This window comes from Mandrillus leucophaeus, unplaced genomic scaffold (genome assembly GCF_000951045.1).
Source record: "Mandrillus leucophaeus isolate KB7577 unplaced genomic scaffold, Mleu.le_1.0 Scaffold495, whole genome shotgun sequence".
Lineage (NCBI taxonomy): Eukaryota > Metazoa > Chordata > Mammalia > Primates > Cercopithecidae > Mandrillus > Mandrillus leucophaeus.
In genome coordinates, this window is record NW_012105309.1 from 700,825 (window position 1) to 716,368 (window position 15,544).

General features: G+C 38.5%; 1 protein-coding gene across 1 annotated transcript in view; it reads right to left on the minus strand.

The window, feature by feature from the left end:
- Positions 1–15,544, minus strand: part of AGPAT5 (1-acylglycerol-3-phosphate O-acyltransferase 5) — a 53,409-nt gene that overhangs the window by 6,702 nt on the left and 31,163 nt on the right. Inside the window, exons 5-6 of the mRNA XM_011995689.1 lie at positions 13,540–13,630; positions 5,623–5,781 (exon numbers count right to left, since the gene is read on the minus strand). Coding sequence (XP_011851079.1) covers positions 5,623–5,781; positions 13,540–13,630 — 250 coding nt within the window. The remainder of the gene's footprint in view (positions 1–5,622; positions 5,782–13,539; positions 13,631–15,544) is intronic.

A 15,544-nucleotide genomic window follows, 5' to 3' on the forward strand; every position in this document is an offset into this window, starting at 1 on the left:
ACTCACCTCTCTGAAGGGATTCCAAAATGCCTACTACCACCAGCCCCCATCCTAGTGTGTCACCCGTCACCACGGTGACTGCTGCCTCCCCACCAGATTGTGAGCGCCACAGGGGCCGAGAGGAAGCTGGTCTGGTTCACGATGGCACCTCTTTACCTGGCACACAGCTGGGCACTCACAGGCGCCTGATAATCCTCAACTCCTTGCTCGTTGCCTGACACACAGCTTCTCGTCACTGACTGCTACACAGCCACAACAAACTTGCGGGAGCAACCGCCCCTCCTCTCTAACTTGGCCATTGGTTTCTAATCATTGCTACTCCTTGCTTTCCTGATACCTGCCATATTTTAACATATTATATAATTGGTAAAATAACCAAAATTCTTACTGTGGAATAGCCATGAGCGCTGTAAACAATTGTAGTTTTTAAGACTTGCTAATCTGAAAAAAGGAGACAGTCTTTTTCAGCCTCGATTGCACAAGGGATGAGGCTATTATGTATTCTAAGAAAGAACTTTGAGCCTAGAAACTCCCTTCTTTGTAGGTGGCTCCCTGTGGAAAGGTAAGAATGTTAACATATTTAAGTTCCTTGGAGAACAAAGAAATATTCCTAAGATTTAAGAGCTGACTAAGGTAGGGAGGTGTGCCGAGTGGGAGACTGAGACCTTTTGCCTCAAATTGAAAACGCGTTCAAAAACGTGTTCTGAGAAATGATGAATCCTACACTCCACTGTCCGAGGAACACTTGTCTTTGCTCTTTCAACCCCACACACTTCCCGTTTTTGCTAAGTACTCTCTGCAACTGCTCTTCTTGATTTCAGTGTCGAGCTCTCAGTAACATGCAGCATTTAGGTGATCAAAAATATCCTGTATTCTTATACGCTACCAGGAGTAAACTGGCTTTAATAACACATGTGCGAAACAGTAAACAAAGAAGATTTTAATTTTTCAATATTTTTGTCTTAATTTTCCTACAGTACTATCATCTGAAAAATCAAAGAACTGCTTAAAAAGCATTTTCAGCAGCAGAACTGTGCCCTAGGGAAGAGCACACACGGTGCAGTCAGGAAGCCTGGGTCTCCACCTCTGGGCTAACCTTGGGCAACTCTGTCAGCCTCTCTGTGCCTAAGTGTCCAAGTCTATAAAATAGGGATAATAATAATAGCACCACTGAAAGGGTCATTCCAAGAAGATTTCAAGCACCTACAGGAGTGCTTGGCACACAGTATGCACTATGTGTTAGCTATTATAGTATTTTAGCCACATATTACTTCTCACCCTATCTTATTTCTATTTCTGATACATAAAAAGACAGATTCCAATACTAATTTCCCTGCCTTCACTGAATTATCTAGATCTCCACCTCAACATTTCCATAATTAAGTAATCATCTGGTCAGCACTGCAAACACCCAATATTTCAAGTGGTGGCACACAGACTGTAAGGAAGATGGAACAGAGTGCTTTCGAATGTCAGGAATAGAAAGCTTCGTGGAATACAGTGCTCAGGATGTGGCAGGGCCTCTACTAAGACGCCAGCTTTGGAAGAAGAGGCAGTGCTGCTGTGAGGAAAGGACTCCAAAATCTGCATGGGTCCTTTCATTTTTCCTAAAACTTACATGTGCTCAGAATGTGTTTACAGGATGCTTTTGAGTACACTGATTATTTCATTCAATCTCTGCAATTCTACGCAGGCAGGGGCTGTTATTATCTCCTTGTAAGATGAAGAAACTAAGTCTCAGAGAGGACCAAGGCCCAGTGTAGGCATGGTGGGGCTGTAACAGCCAAGTCCCTAAGGTTCAGGACCCAGATAGGGACTATGAGAGGAGCAGGCTACAAAGTGGAAAACAGTTCAATGTCAAATGACATTTAGGAGGTTCTAACACTGAAGGCAGGAAATAAGTGGCATAAATACTTTCTACAGATTTAATAAAGTACTTATATATCCACATTTGCAAAAACTATCTTAGTTGAAGCATAGTTCATATTACATGAGTAAAAATTACCCTATAGCACCTTAGGGAATCTAGGAAAAAATACTCTAAGGTATAATTGTTTTTCTACCTGTAAATTTCTAGTAGGCACTAGAGTACACTGATATGCTTGGGTAATACAGAAAGTCTTCCAAGTATTCGTATGGGTCACAGGTCTATTTGCTGTAGAAACCAAGTCCCATTTACTCTGAAGGCAACACACAGGACCCATATCCAACAGGATGAAGCTGGGTAGATAACTGCTGTTAAATCACATCAATGAACACTATATAGCCTTTAAAAAAAAGTTATGGAAGTATATATACTGACATGCACAGCTGTTGATGACACACAAGAAAATATGAAGAACAGGAGCTATAGACGCACACACAATCTCATCTTTAAAAAACACATAAAGGCACATACTCTCTCCAACATACAGACATTATAAAAAAGAGGATTTAAAGGAAAATATCCAAACTGTTAACTGGGGTTATAGCTGGACAGGTGAACTTGTGGAGATTTTTTCTTCTTCTTTTGGGTTATCTGTAATCCCCTCTTCCCTGATCCACTTTTTTTTTTTTTGTTTTTTTTTTTTTTTTGAGGCAGATTCTTGCTCTGTCACCCAGGCTAGAGTCCAGTGGCACGATCTTAGCTCACTACAAACTCTGCCTCCCGGGTTCAAGTGAATCTCCTACCTCAGCCTCCTGAGTAGCTGGAATTATAGGCGCCTGCCACTGTGCCCAGCTAATTTTTGTATTTTTAGTGGAGATGGGGTTTCACCATGTTGGCCAGGCTGGTCTAGAACTCCTGACCTTGTGATCCACCCGCCTTGGCATCCCAAAGTGCTGGGATTACAGGCATGAGCCACTGCGCCTGGCCTCCATATTTTTAAATATAAAAATATTAATAGATATGGAGAGTATATATATGTTGTAATATGAAAATACTGGTAGAAAAAACTTAACTAGGATCACACACAATACTTAAATAGAATACCAAATGTTGTCCTTAAGCACACAATGTATTATATTACAACAGCCATTTCAGAAATATAATTTTAAAAAAATCAATAGTAATCAAACTACCCTGTCTCATCTCTGCCGCAATGACATCTTCCATGATGACAAGAAGCAGTGAACCATGTGAGAATGCCCAGGTGGGCTTTGATTTATACCTCCCTTAAAATGAAACTTATACCATAAAATGGGAAGGACAAGGGACACTACTGGCTGCCTCTCTCTTCAACATGAGACCTCATGGAGGTGACCGCAAGAATTTCTGTAGCATTTGTTAGCACTGCAGCTTCTACAGCTTCCCTGTAGAGCGTCCTGGTAGCAACGTGGAGTGGAGCAGAGGCTCTGCATGTTCAACAATCACTGCAGCTAATACTGACAAACAGTGATCCCCCAGAATGCTTTGAGAAGCACTGGGCCACGGCATATCAACAATCTAACACCTTCATGAAAAAAATTATTTCTTAATTGCACCATAAAATATGAATATTAAATCGCCTGCTATATATAGAGATAATATTTAATACTAATGAAATTGGCCACAAAGTACTTACAGTATTCCAAGTTACAGAATTTTATACCTAACACAACTTATACCAGATTTCATATAATTTAAAGTGACTATTAATCTAAAGTAGATTATAACCAGACCAGAACACCCATCAATTCATATAAACAACTGAAAGCAGGGCTGAGTCAGTGACAGAAAACAAAAAATCAATGAAAGCAGGGTTTTTCAAGCTATGGGTTAAAAGCAACACACTAAAAGGAAAAATGTATTATTATTATGTCTTATGTGCACAGGTATACATGTAGCATAATATCTCAGAAAGTGGGAATGCTAAATCTAAAATGTGAATGCATTTGTGTATCTGAGATAAATGTCCCAAGCAACTTCTACCGAGATTTATACTATATTGCATTCCTAACAGCAAAGTATAAAAATGGCTGTTAATACTTTAATCTCACCCACTGAGCCTATGATCAAACCTTGGGATGTTTGCTCATCTAATGGATTAAAAAAAAAAAAAAGGTATCCCCTGTAGTTTTAATTTGCACTTATCTTATGAATGAGGTTAAATGTGAAATGTCTGTTCTTGTCCTTTACCCATTTTTCTTTCCAGTTATCAGTCATCTTCTTATCAATTTGTAAGTGTACTTTATACATGAAGGAAATGGCCCCTTTTCTATGATCTAAGTTGCAAATAATTTCCCAGTTTGTCTTTCAGTCCTGATTTTACTCTGGTGTATTTTTCCCTTAATTCAGAAATACTTTATCCTTGACTGAAGTGATAAGATTTTATTTTCTTTATGGTATCTGGGTGTCAGAAAGGTCAGCCTTTTGAAAAGAGACACAATTTGTAATGAATACACATAGGCAGTGACCACCCCAAAGCCAAAGTCAGCTCACATGTAGCAGAGGATAAGCAGGGCAGTGGGAGGTTGGAACCCAGGCAATGCAACTCAAAGAGGGTTTTGGATTCCTTAAGGCACTTGCGATGCAGCTGGGAAGAGAGAAAGACAGAGCCCTGCGCTAAGTGCCAGCACTGTAACACACGCTGTCAGCGCCACAGCAGTACTGCGAGAGCAGGGTTAGAAGGCACAGTGCTATGCTGGGAAAGGCGCCACCTGTCACTCTGGGGGAACAGTAGGCTTGGATGAGGGCAACAAAAGAGAGGGTGGTTTCCTGTGGAAAGCAGGATTGGCGACACAAAGTCTTTGACTACTGAATATGCATGAGGTGCAGGAGGACTCAGTCAGCCAGGTTCACCATGGCGGAGGCTTCACGGCACAGTGCAGGACGAGGCGAAGGCAAGGCAGAGCTCAAGGCTGGAACACAGTCCTCTGAAAGCAGGCTATAGAGGCTGGCATTACCCATGAACTCTGCTGAACCAACGGGTTCTTAGACAGGAGGGGACATGATAAAAGTAGCAGCATTTAAACAAGGTTATTATGGGGAGTCTATCTGTTTTTCATTGGTTATAAACACTTGTTTAATCTTAAACTATGTTTAATAAACTAATGACAATCTTGCTGAACAAATATCTTGTTTTCAAATGCAAAAATAGGTAAATAACTCCTTCAATAGTTTAAAAGAGAAAAATATTAATATGCCACTTTTTTATAAGGGAGGGACGGTAGAATAAGAATATATCTGACAATAGCTCAAAGGTTCTTAAAACCTAACATGTTTGAAAAAAAAAAAGGTCACACTTAACTGTATTTCTTCTTGTCACAATGACACCAAATTTCATAAATATTTTATGAAAAATACAGCAAAAGGGCAGCACTAATAATGTGCACCTCAGTACTGCCAGGGGTGTGCTCCTTCTTCACGCCTTCCTCCCCTTTACAGAGCTTTCCATTTGTATGTGTGAACTTTGAGTAGAAAGAGGCCGGATTAACGATAACTGGTTAGTCCACAGGACTAATACGACAGCCAAGAAACACCGCACTTTGCAGGACTAACGAAATTTCAACTGTTACATCTTAATAACATCTTGAAAAATATACCGAATAAATGTAATGAAGGAAAAAAGTTCACTTAACTTACTTTGCAAAACTGAATTCTACATAAACATATGCACCATATACATCGCGTGGCAGGCATTTCAGGTGCATGAACACACTTACCCGTCATGGTCGGTGACTCTCTTCGCTGCCCTCCATTGTCCTTCCCTTCGTAAACCACCGTAACATCATAAATTGCATCTAAATAATTCTTCATGCAATCAAAAGCAACGTGAGTTGCCTTTATTCGTGGTGTCAGCACGTGTTTTAATACTGCAAGGCCTAGAAGAGAAGTCAATTCCGTGTTGTCATTAGTTACAAAACACCTCCACAATAAAATATATTGTTAAACATCTACATTATTTTTAAATTCCCTCAAATAAACACACCAGAATCTATTAATGCCACAACCTCCTATCTTTAGCGCTTTACGTTTAGAAAGCACTCTCACTTGCCTTTTTCTGTTTAAATCAATATTCATTTGCTATATATTGATCAAATATCTACATGTACAAGTCACCATGCTGGAAGTTTATGGCCTATTGGAAACGCTTCAATCTAGTAAACCCTGGCAAGGGTAAATATTAGTGCCCTTGCTTCTGGCCACTGAACAAAGGTGATAGCAACTTGCCCATGGTGACTCAAGATTTCCTAGAAATACAGTCACATAGCACATGGCCTCCTGTGTCTGGCTTCTTTCACTCAGCATGGATCTGAGGTTCATCTGTGTGACTGCAGGTCTCAGTGCTTCATTCCTTTTTATGGCTGAGTAATTTTCCATCTTGTGAACAGATCACATTTTGTTGACCTATTCATTGCTTCATGGACGTTTGGGTTGCTTCCAGACTTTGGCTATTATGAATAATGCTGCCATGAACATTCATAGGAACTGCAAATGAAGGCTGCGTGTGAACAAGCTTTTGCATGAACATACGATTTCATTCCTCTTGGCTATATCTGACATATTTTTAAAAGGTTCTTTAGCTGGGGGACTACTGCAATTATCCAGAACAAATTGCATTCATCAGGTTCCTACTAGGGTTAAGGATTTTGTTCTCCTCTCCTTCCTATTACCTCCCTTTTCCTTGATTAAAATATTTACTGACAATGTAACAGAAAACAGTAGTTCTCAATAAGTGACATGAAAATAGACTACAAAAAACTAGTCTAGATTTTCTACTGGCCTCTCTCCAGGGAAAGTAGCTGAGTAAGGAAGAACAGCTATTACATGGTGGGACTGTCCCACACAAGAGTTTTTAAAATGCAGGGTGGTGTGGGAAAGACAAAGATTCCCACAAGCATATATCTGACTTTAGTCCCCAGGGCAGGGGCAGTTAAACTGATTCACGAACTTGCAACAAAAATCTCAATCACATACCAAGCTGGGAAGCATTTATTTGTCAATTAAACTAGTTAACACTTCCTTCTTTGCTACTGGAGCTCATCCAACTTTATGAAGTCCAAAGTTTCAAAACATCACTCTGCAGTGTTCACTACAACAACTAATTACTAGAATCCAAGTAAGTTAGTAGGGAAATAAAGACAGAAAGGTAGTATTTTTAAAACATAAAGGGAAATGAATTACCATGAAAGTTTAAAAAAAATAGCTTTATGACATGAATCATAGCCATTAATGATATGTAAACAAAACTAAAAAAAAATCTTCTAATGAAGGAATACACTGGGAATAGCTTCAATTATTTCAAACATTTTCTATATCAAATTCTCTGTATCAAATCCAAATCCTACATAGTCCAGGTTTTAGTATCCAACTCTTGAAAAGGAATAGCCAATGAAGATGAAGAAAAACAAGGGGACTGTGGTGGTGACACAGGTGCCCCAGAAGAAAACAGCTCAGGAAGAGCGAAGTGCTCAGCCACATTTGCTGGAAGACACTTGAAAGGCCCAGAACTGAGACATGACTCCCAGGCACAATGGAGGGTCCATGACATCTTGATCGGTATTTTCAGTGCAGTGGTGGGAACTGAAGCTCAAAAAGTGGGTTCAGTGAGGTGCCAATATGTGAGGTGAGAAAAAAATAAACCACAGCAAATTCTTTCCTGGATTTATTAACAAATGGTCTATTAATTTCCAACGGTTAGAATAATGAGAGAAGCTTTTACTATTAAAACAAATAAAACCTGGCACTTCTTGGATAACTCAGAAGTCACTTTCCATTTCTAAACCAGAGCTCATAATAAACTCTAGTCCACACGGGGAATTATTTACAATCTCTGACCAAGCGGTCACCAACTCTCAACAGTGATAAGAGTTAAAACAAAAACAATTTTATAGTAATAATATCGAGGCCAATTAGAATTTCGATAGAGAGAAACCCAAATAATGACATATTCTTAATTAACTGCTCTAGCTTGAGCCAACCATATTGAGATCTGACTACTTTCCAGGGAACTACATAAAGGCCTGAGCCCAAACAGAGAAATGTGGTAGCTATTCAGTTACTTCTTCCTGGTCACGATTTAGTGTCTGTTCTGGTACCTGCTTTGCCTTGTTTCCCTCTCCAGAGCTCCTGAATTTCTACTTAATGCTAACGATGGCCTAGCATACCCTTTGACTGAGTTTCTCCCTAAGGGTCATTTGCGGTACTGGTTGAGTATAACTGAAATTCTGCAGTTAGTATTACATTTTGGAAACATTATGAATAAATGAAAATACACTGGACAAAAAAACTTTAATGATCCATGTAGAGAATTTTACATTTATATACAGAATTTAGTCTGCAATGTATTTAAAATATATTATCTCACTTGATTCTCAGAAATTAAGTAATTGAGGCTCAGAGAGAGAAAATCTTGCTCAAAGTCACACAGCTAGAAAGACCTTATAATGTCTGGTTCAGTATTTTTCTATGCCATAATTAATAAGATACTATTCTGAAACTACAAATCAGTTAAAGATTAATGAGACAATAAAAAAATTTAAATAGCTACAGGACATGACAGAACGTCTTAAAAGAGATAGAAGATATTCTCAGAATGCAAAAATATTACTCATACTTCAAGGTTTTTTGAAATCACACATATCTGATTGGTGAAAGCTTCAGGAAAAAGCACACTGGAGAGACGCCAACGTGGAGGTATACAGCACACAACGGCGGGCAGAAGGACTTGTGAACAAAGGTACAGAAGCAGGGACCAGGGAGGCCTCTGGAACACTTGTGCAGAGCAGGAGGGGCTAAGTGTGACAAACACACCAGGTCACACTGCTGTAAGCTTCAGAATAAACACTGATCTGTAGGAGCACAAGGATTGGAGGCCAAAGAACAGACTGAATCTAGGTGCAACGAATGACAGTTCTAAGTTTCACAAAGAGTTTTGGACATTCAGTCATAAAGCAACAAAGTCCTGAATTAGGAATGAAGCAGTGAAAACTGAAAAGATAAAATGTAATAAAGTGAACACCAAATATATACTGAATCAGGAACTGATTGAACGTGGTCCCAGGAGAAAAGGAGAAAAACAATAACTAGGCTTCTGCTCCAGAAGGCATAGACAAGGCCACGCCATAACTAGACGGGGAACGGCCAGGAGGAAGACATGCAGAGCATGCCAGCGTGCACGCACCTGCCATGCAAAGAGAGAAGTGGGAGGGCAGCAGGCAGGGAAAGAAAGAGAACATTGAGCTGGGCGCCGTGGCATGTGTGTGTCTGCAGTCCTAACTACTCAGGAGGACTACTTTAGCCTGGGAGTTGGGGAGCAGGGGAGAGAAGGAAGGGAGGGAGGGAGGAGAATAAAGAAAGGAAACAGAAAGAAAGAGAGAAGGAGAGAAAGAAAGCAAGCAAGCAAGAGAGAATGAGTGAGGGAAGGAAGAAAGAGAGGGAGGAAGGGAAGGAAAAGAAGGAAGGGAGAGAGAGTGAAAGAAAGAAGGAAGAAAGCGGGAGAGAGACGATGAGTTCAAATTGGGCATACTGAGGCTGAAGTAACAAAACATTCTAGAAGTAGTTGGAAATATGGTCTGTAAAATGGCATGAATCAACCAAAGCTAAGCATGTGGAAATCGTGGGAATGGATAACTGAAGTAATGGCAGTGGCTGAGAATAATAAAGGGCAGAAGATGAAAAGGCAAGAAATACAGCCTATGGAAACATCCACATTAAAAAAAAAAAGGTAAAAATAATAACAGGGAATAGGACAAACCAGGAAATAAAAAAGAGGGGGAAAACCAATGTAATACAAACACCAAGGGAAGAGAATGTTTAAAGGAAGAGGAGGTGATATTTATCTTCATAAAGAAAAATAATACTCCATTGTTTATTTCTACAATAAAGTTAAAATTGTTTTCTGGTTATAAAGTTATAAATAATGCTGAAAGTTAACAAATATGACAACTGACACAAATGATATGATGCTTTGGAGGTCACTGGTAAGTTAGAAGTGGGATACATTTCTGGAGACTGGATGGAGTCAAATACAAGAAAGCAAGGGGCCCAAACTTCTCTTTGCACAGCTACAGACCTAGTTATTTCAGAACGGGAGTATATTTGCAAGCTGGGAGAAATGCCAGCAGAGAAGTAAGGCAGATGACTGACGCAATGATGGAGATAGGGTAGATGGAATCAAGAGCTTAGACACTGCTGACGCTGCCATGTCTAAGAAGAAAATTTTTCTCCAAAGTTTTCTTCTTAGACATGGCAGCTTCAGCAGTTTCTTCCAAAGAAATCAAGTCAAGAGAGTCCACATTAAGATTTTGAAATCAAAAGGGATACTGGGTACACCTTTTCCAGAGTAACATAACTTTCTGAAGGCAAAAAATCCTTGAATGTGAGGAGAAAAAAAATCCATGAAAACCGTAAGAGTAGTCAAAAGGAGAAAAATAAAACCGCTCCGCACAGACTTGGCTGGGCTGAAATGAAATGGCCTGGCTTGGCTGCAGAAGGCAGTCAGCATTGATCTTATGATGTTCTCCACTGCTAAGGAAGGGAAAAAACAAACAGGGTTGCCAAGGGCTGAGGAAAGGCAGGGCAGGAACAGAACAGCCCAGCATCGGGATGGGCAGACCCCAGGGCTGGGGCAGACAAGAGCTGCAGAAGGGCCAAGACAAGACAGGTTAGAAACGAGCCAAAAACACAGGTTCAGAGCAAGTGAGGAGAAGGGAGAACCAGAGTCAGCTCCATGGTGTGAGTGACCCAGTGCCATTTCCAGATGAACTTCAAGGTGGTGAAAGCAGAGCATTCAGCCACGCACAGGACTCCACACAAGAGAACAGGACCTCCCCCCGGAGCCTTCACAAAGGACTGTAGCCCTGCCAACACCTTGACTTCAGCTGAGCGAGACCCTTTCCAGACTTCTCAACTGTAAGAGAAGAAATGTGTGGTGTTTTAAGCCACCAAGTTTGTGGCAATTCCTGAGAGCAGCCATAGGAAGCAAATACCCCTTCTTAAGGGTGAGAGTGCCGTTACCACCCAGAGCTGAGCACTAGCTTTCTTGTTTGCCATGCTGACTTTCAGAAGTGGGCTTCAAAGTATTAATTTAATTTCTACTTTGATTATGAGAAAGAAGAAATACTTGTTCAAGTGTGTGGGTCATTTGTATATCTTGAATTTCTTATTCATGCCCTTTTCCCATTTTTCTGGTTTATGTCTTTTCTTACTAATTGGGAAGCACTTTTGCAATATTAAGTATATTAATATCCTATATTATAAAACATTATTAGCTTGCTATTTGCCAACTAAATTTGTTCATATATGTTTGAGACATAAAAATAATTTTTATTCAGTTGTCTACAAAGAAAGAAATTGCTTTGTAGCTTATTCCCTTTGTTCTCATGATTTGAAAGGACTCTCGAATCTCTATAATCGCCAGTGTTATTCATCCTATGAATAGCATGCAAATTCTAGATATCTGGTTTGCCATTATAGACACACCATTAAATTTCTGTTTTCTATTATGAGAGTTCAAAAAGCTTAAGTATGTCACCTTCGCTAGCTACTATGGTTTTAACCATGGCAGGAAAAAAAAAAAAAAAAAACACCATAGGGGCTCACTTTAATGGGTTCAGGTGGTAGATTAAAATACATTTAATTCCAAATTCCTTAAAACCACTAGAAAGCCAAATATCTAAAACAACACCAAGGAAAATGAGTTAAAACAAAACCCTTCTTACAGCTGAGAAAAGTTGAAATATTACCGCAGTGCCTGCACTTCTGCAAGACCCCGTATGAACAGCTTCTTCCTCCATGTCTAAGTTTCCTATAAGAGGTATGCAACTGCTATCAATTTGTTCTTTCTGTGAATAAAACTCAGGCAAAAACACTGAATGATAGAGTTACCAAGACAAGAAATATGAGTGTATGCATGGAAGGATAAATTCTATCTTCAATATGCTGAGTTTGAGACATCCCTTTGGGCCAGTCAAGAGAAGCTCTCTAGTGGACAATTGTACAAATGGGTCTAGAGTTAGGCAGAGAGATATGGAGGGGAGGAAGCTTTTGTGAGTCATCAGCAGTCAAGTAAACAGTGGCGAAGGCCATGGATTTAGAGGAAGACCACCATAAGAAACAAAAAGTGAAATTAATGAAAGACCAAAACCTGACATTGGAAGTAACACATGAAGCAGGGAAAAATGAAGCAGAAAGAGGCTGGAAAGGAGGCTAGGAAGTAATCACCAGAGAGTTGGGAGGATAAAGGAGAACAGCCCCACAGAAGTCTAGGGAGAGAATTTCAGATCAGACCAAAACAAACTGAGGGCAGAGTGAGTACTGAAAACAGTGCTTACAACAAAGGTAGGCTACAGATTCAGAAGACTTTGGCTGTTACGGAAAGGGGGAAAAGTGGGTGCTAGGAAGAGGAAAACATAAATTTGAGAGAGAGGGATTTTTGTTTTGTTCTGTTTAATAAATGTGAAAAGGGCAACAGAGATAATGGCGTTGCAAAAGAGCAACTGAAATGACAGAACGTGATGTCTACTAGACAGAGGAAGCAGTGAAAGTCAAAAGAGAGCTGACAGATTGAGAGACCAACTGAACCCTCCTATTCTGAACCACTCCTTAATAGGACATGTGTTTAAAAACAAACTGGCATTTTTTAAATGTACTGTTACAAATGATGTCATATTTTAAGAACTTTGTAAAAGTTCCCCCTTATTTTTAATTAAACTAAAATTAAATAAAATTAAAAATTCATTTCATGCACTAGTTACATGTTGAATGCTCAAAAACCACATTGGTAGGAGCCAGCACACTGGACAGAACAGATAAAGAACTTTACCATTATTGCAGAACGTTCCATTAGACGACACTGTCATAGACCCTGGCGTAATGTCACAAACAAGGTATTTGCTCAGTAAGTGACTATCAACATTTGGAGATCACATACTAAATCACAGTCAAGCTTCAAGGACACCTCTAAGAACATAGCATAGCCACTGTTTTCTCTATACTTTCCAATTTGGTTAAATTGCATAACTTATTGGTGTATCAATTATCCAATTTTCTAAAATATGGATATTAAGAACATTACCATTATTGGGACATTAACAGCTTCCAAGCACTGTGAGCCAACTTTGTGTAACTTCTCCATTAGAAACTTGACATATTTTCTAATTTAATTCTCACACAGATTTAGATCTACTTATAAGGCATATGTTCTAAGAGATGAAGAAGCAAGCTCAGTAACAGTACACAACTTGCAAGGTGCAACCATACAGCTAATAAAAGTCTGAGTTTGGACTCCAACTTACGTCTGTCAACTTACAAAACAGAAGCTCCATTACACATAACCTACACTGTAGAAAAAGCTTCCATCTACATAATCATGTTCTTAGATAGATTTTAAATAAATCCATGGCACAAGAATATGTATTGTAACAAGCACTTGAACTCAATTTCTCAGATATATGTAATAATAGCATGCAAGTGAATTAAGGAGAAGAAACTTCATTTCCTAAGAGATAATATGTACATTAATTCAAGGAATGAATACATTCATTCTTTCAATTGTAAAACAAAAGTATCTTTTCCAGGAAGAAAAACTAAAAATGTTATTATCTTATTTGTTCAAACACTGTCAAATTTTTACTTACCACGTTGGGCAGCAAATGCCTGACTAGCTGAAAGGACTTTTGTTTGCTCTGGATTATACCTTGTACCTTCTGGAAAAATCACAAGATACATCTGTGGGACATAGAGCAAATTTGGTTTATTTGGTGTGAGCTTTGTTGTTGTTATTGTTGTTAACTTAAAAAGCTAAACCTACTAATGCTAAGAGAGTATTTCCTACAGTAGGGGAAAATGTATATTTATTTACACGTGATCTTCATTTCAGGCAGAGCAAACAAAATTTAACAATTCAATTAAGTCTGAACATAAAGTGAAATATATTTTAAATGCAGTGCTACATTCATTGGTAGGTCAGCCATGAAGAATCTAACATTTCTAATTACACGCTAATAATTCACTAACTAAAAATAGGCCATGAAATGCTGACTCATACAAAGCCTCAATGACTTTTTTCCCTTTGAGATCCTGTAAAATGTCATTTTTAGAAATATAAATTTTAGAAATCAGTATCCTTAAGTACCAACACTAAAAAGTACCTCATCTGAGGAAAATCATATACTAAATTCCCACCATGTAAAAGGTTCGAAATGTTCACATTCAAAAGCTTCACACGAAATTCCTATTTTTACATAGCTCCTTTAGTGCATTTAAAATTTTATTTATAAGTAACCTCATTTGTTATATAAACTGAAACTAAAATAATATAAAGAAGAATATCAAGCTGGATGTTTAATAAGTAATCAAGTAGTCTAAGTTTTTACAATTATCTGCTTAGGAAAGTAAAAACAGAAACATTAAAATTATACAGCAAAAACTCCTAACTTGAGAAACGAGTTACAAAATCTACACTAATAACTTTGATTGACAGCCAAAAGACAAAAATAAGATATGCATACTAAATCTTTTCAGATACAAACAGAATACAGAAAACAAGATAGGAGCTCATGGGAGAAAACTATGTTCATTGGATCCATTCTTGCCAGATCTCAGACGGTACTCAGACAATACTGTCTACCTCTGTACATCTGGTACAGAAGCCTTCCTTCATCCGGATGGCCTCTGATGATAAAGCTCCTACTGAAAAACCTACGTGGGACTGAGTTTTTTCTTTAGATACTGGTATAATGGTATCTGAAAATGTTGTACTTTCAGCTTCCATGCAAATATGCAAGCTTTTTGTTCATTCATGTAATAGTCTCAGCACCCACGCCGGACTTAGAAATTAACAGATACTATATGTATCTTTAATAATGAAGATTGATCAGATCTGTTAAGAAAATGCAGAAAAATGGGTAAAATTTGGAAAAAAAATACAAGATTCCTTATTATATTCCAGTAACTAGAAGGAAAAACGGGAAGACAAACATTAAAGCTAGTTCTAAAAACCACACATTCATTTTCATGAAAATGTATTTTGTATCAGTAAGGTTTATATTCAAAGCCATGAAAGCAACTACTGTGGGCTATCAGCTTTTAACTCAATCATTTATAAATAAAATGATTATTTCAAAGGTTAATAACTCATGTGGTATCATTTGCTGTGTCTTGATGTTTAATTTAAAAGAACATTGACAAACAACAAGAAAGCGTGAATTCATTCAGAGCTAATTCGGAAACTATTTCTTATAAACTTATTATGTTCCAGAAACTGTACACAGGATAACAACACACATGGTCCTTCCCTTCATGGACAAGTAAGGAAAAGAAATACATTAAACAGACTAATAAAAACATGTAGGTACATATCATGATATGATTGCAAAGAAAAAGAACAAGGTGTGATGAAGGAAAATGATGAGAAGAAATTTAGGAAGGGCAACGGGGCTAGGACCTAAAGAATGGGTAAAAGAATGAATGCTTTTCCCTAAAGATGAGGAATATGGAAAGGATTTCCCTCACACCAGTTCTACTCAACGCTGTACTAGGAGGTCTAGCCAGAAAATTTGGCAAGAAAAAGAAATAAAAGCCATCAAGACTAAAAAGGACAAAGTAAAACTGTTATTTCTATAACAATGACGTGATTGTTTA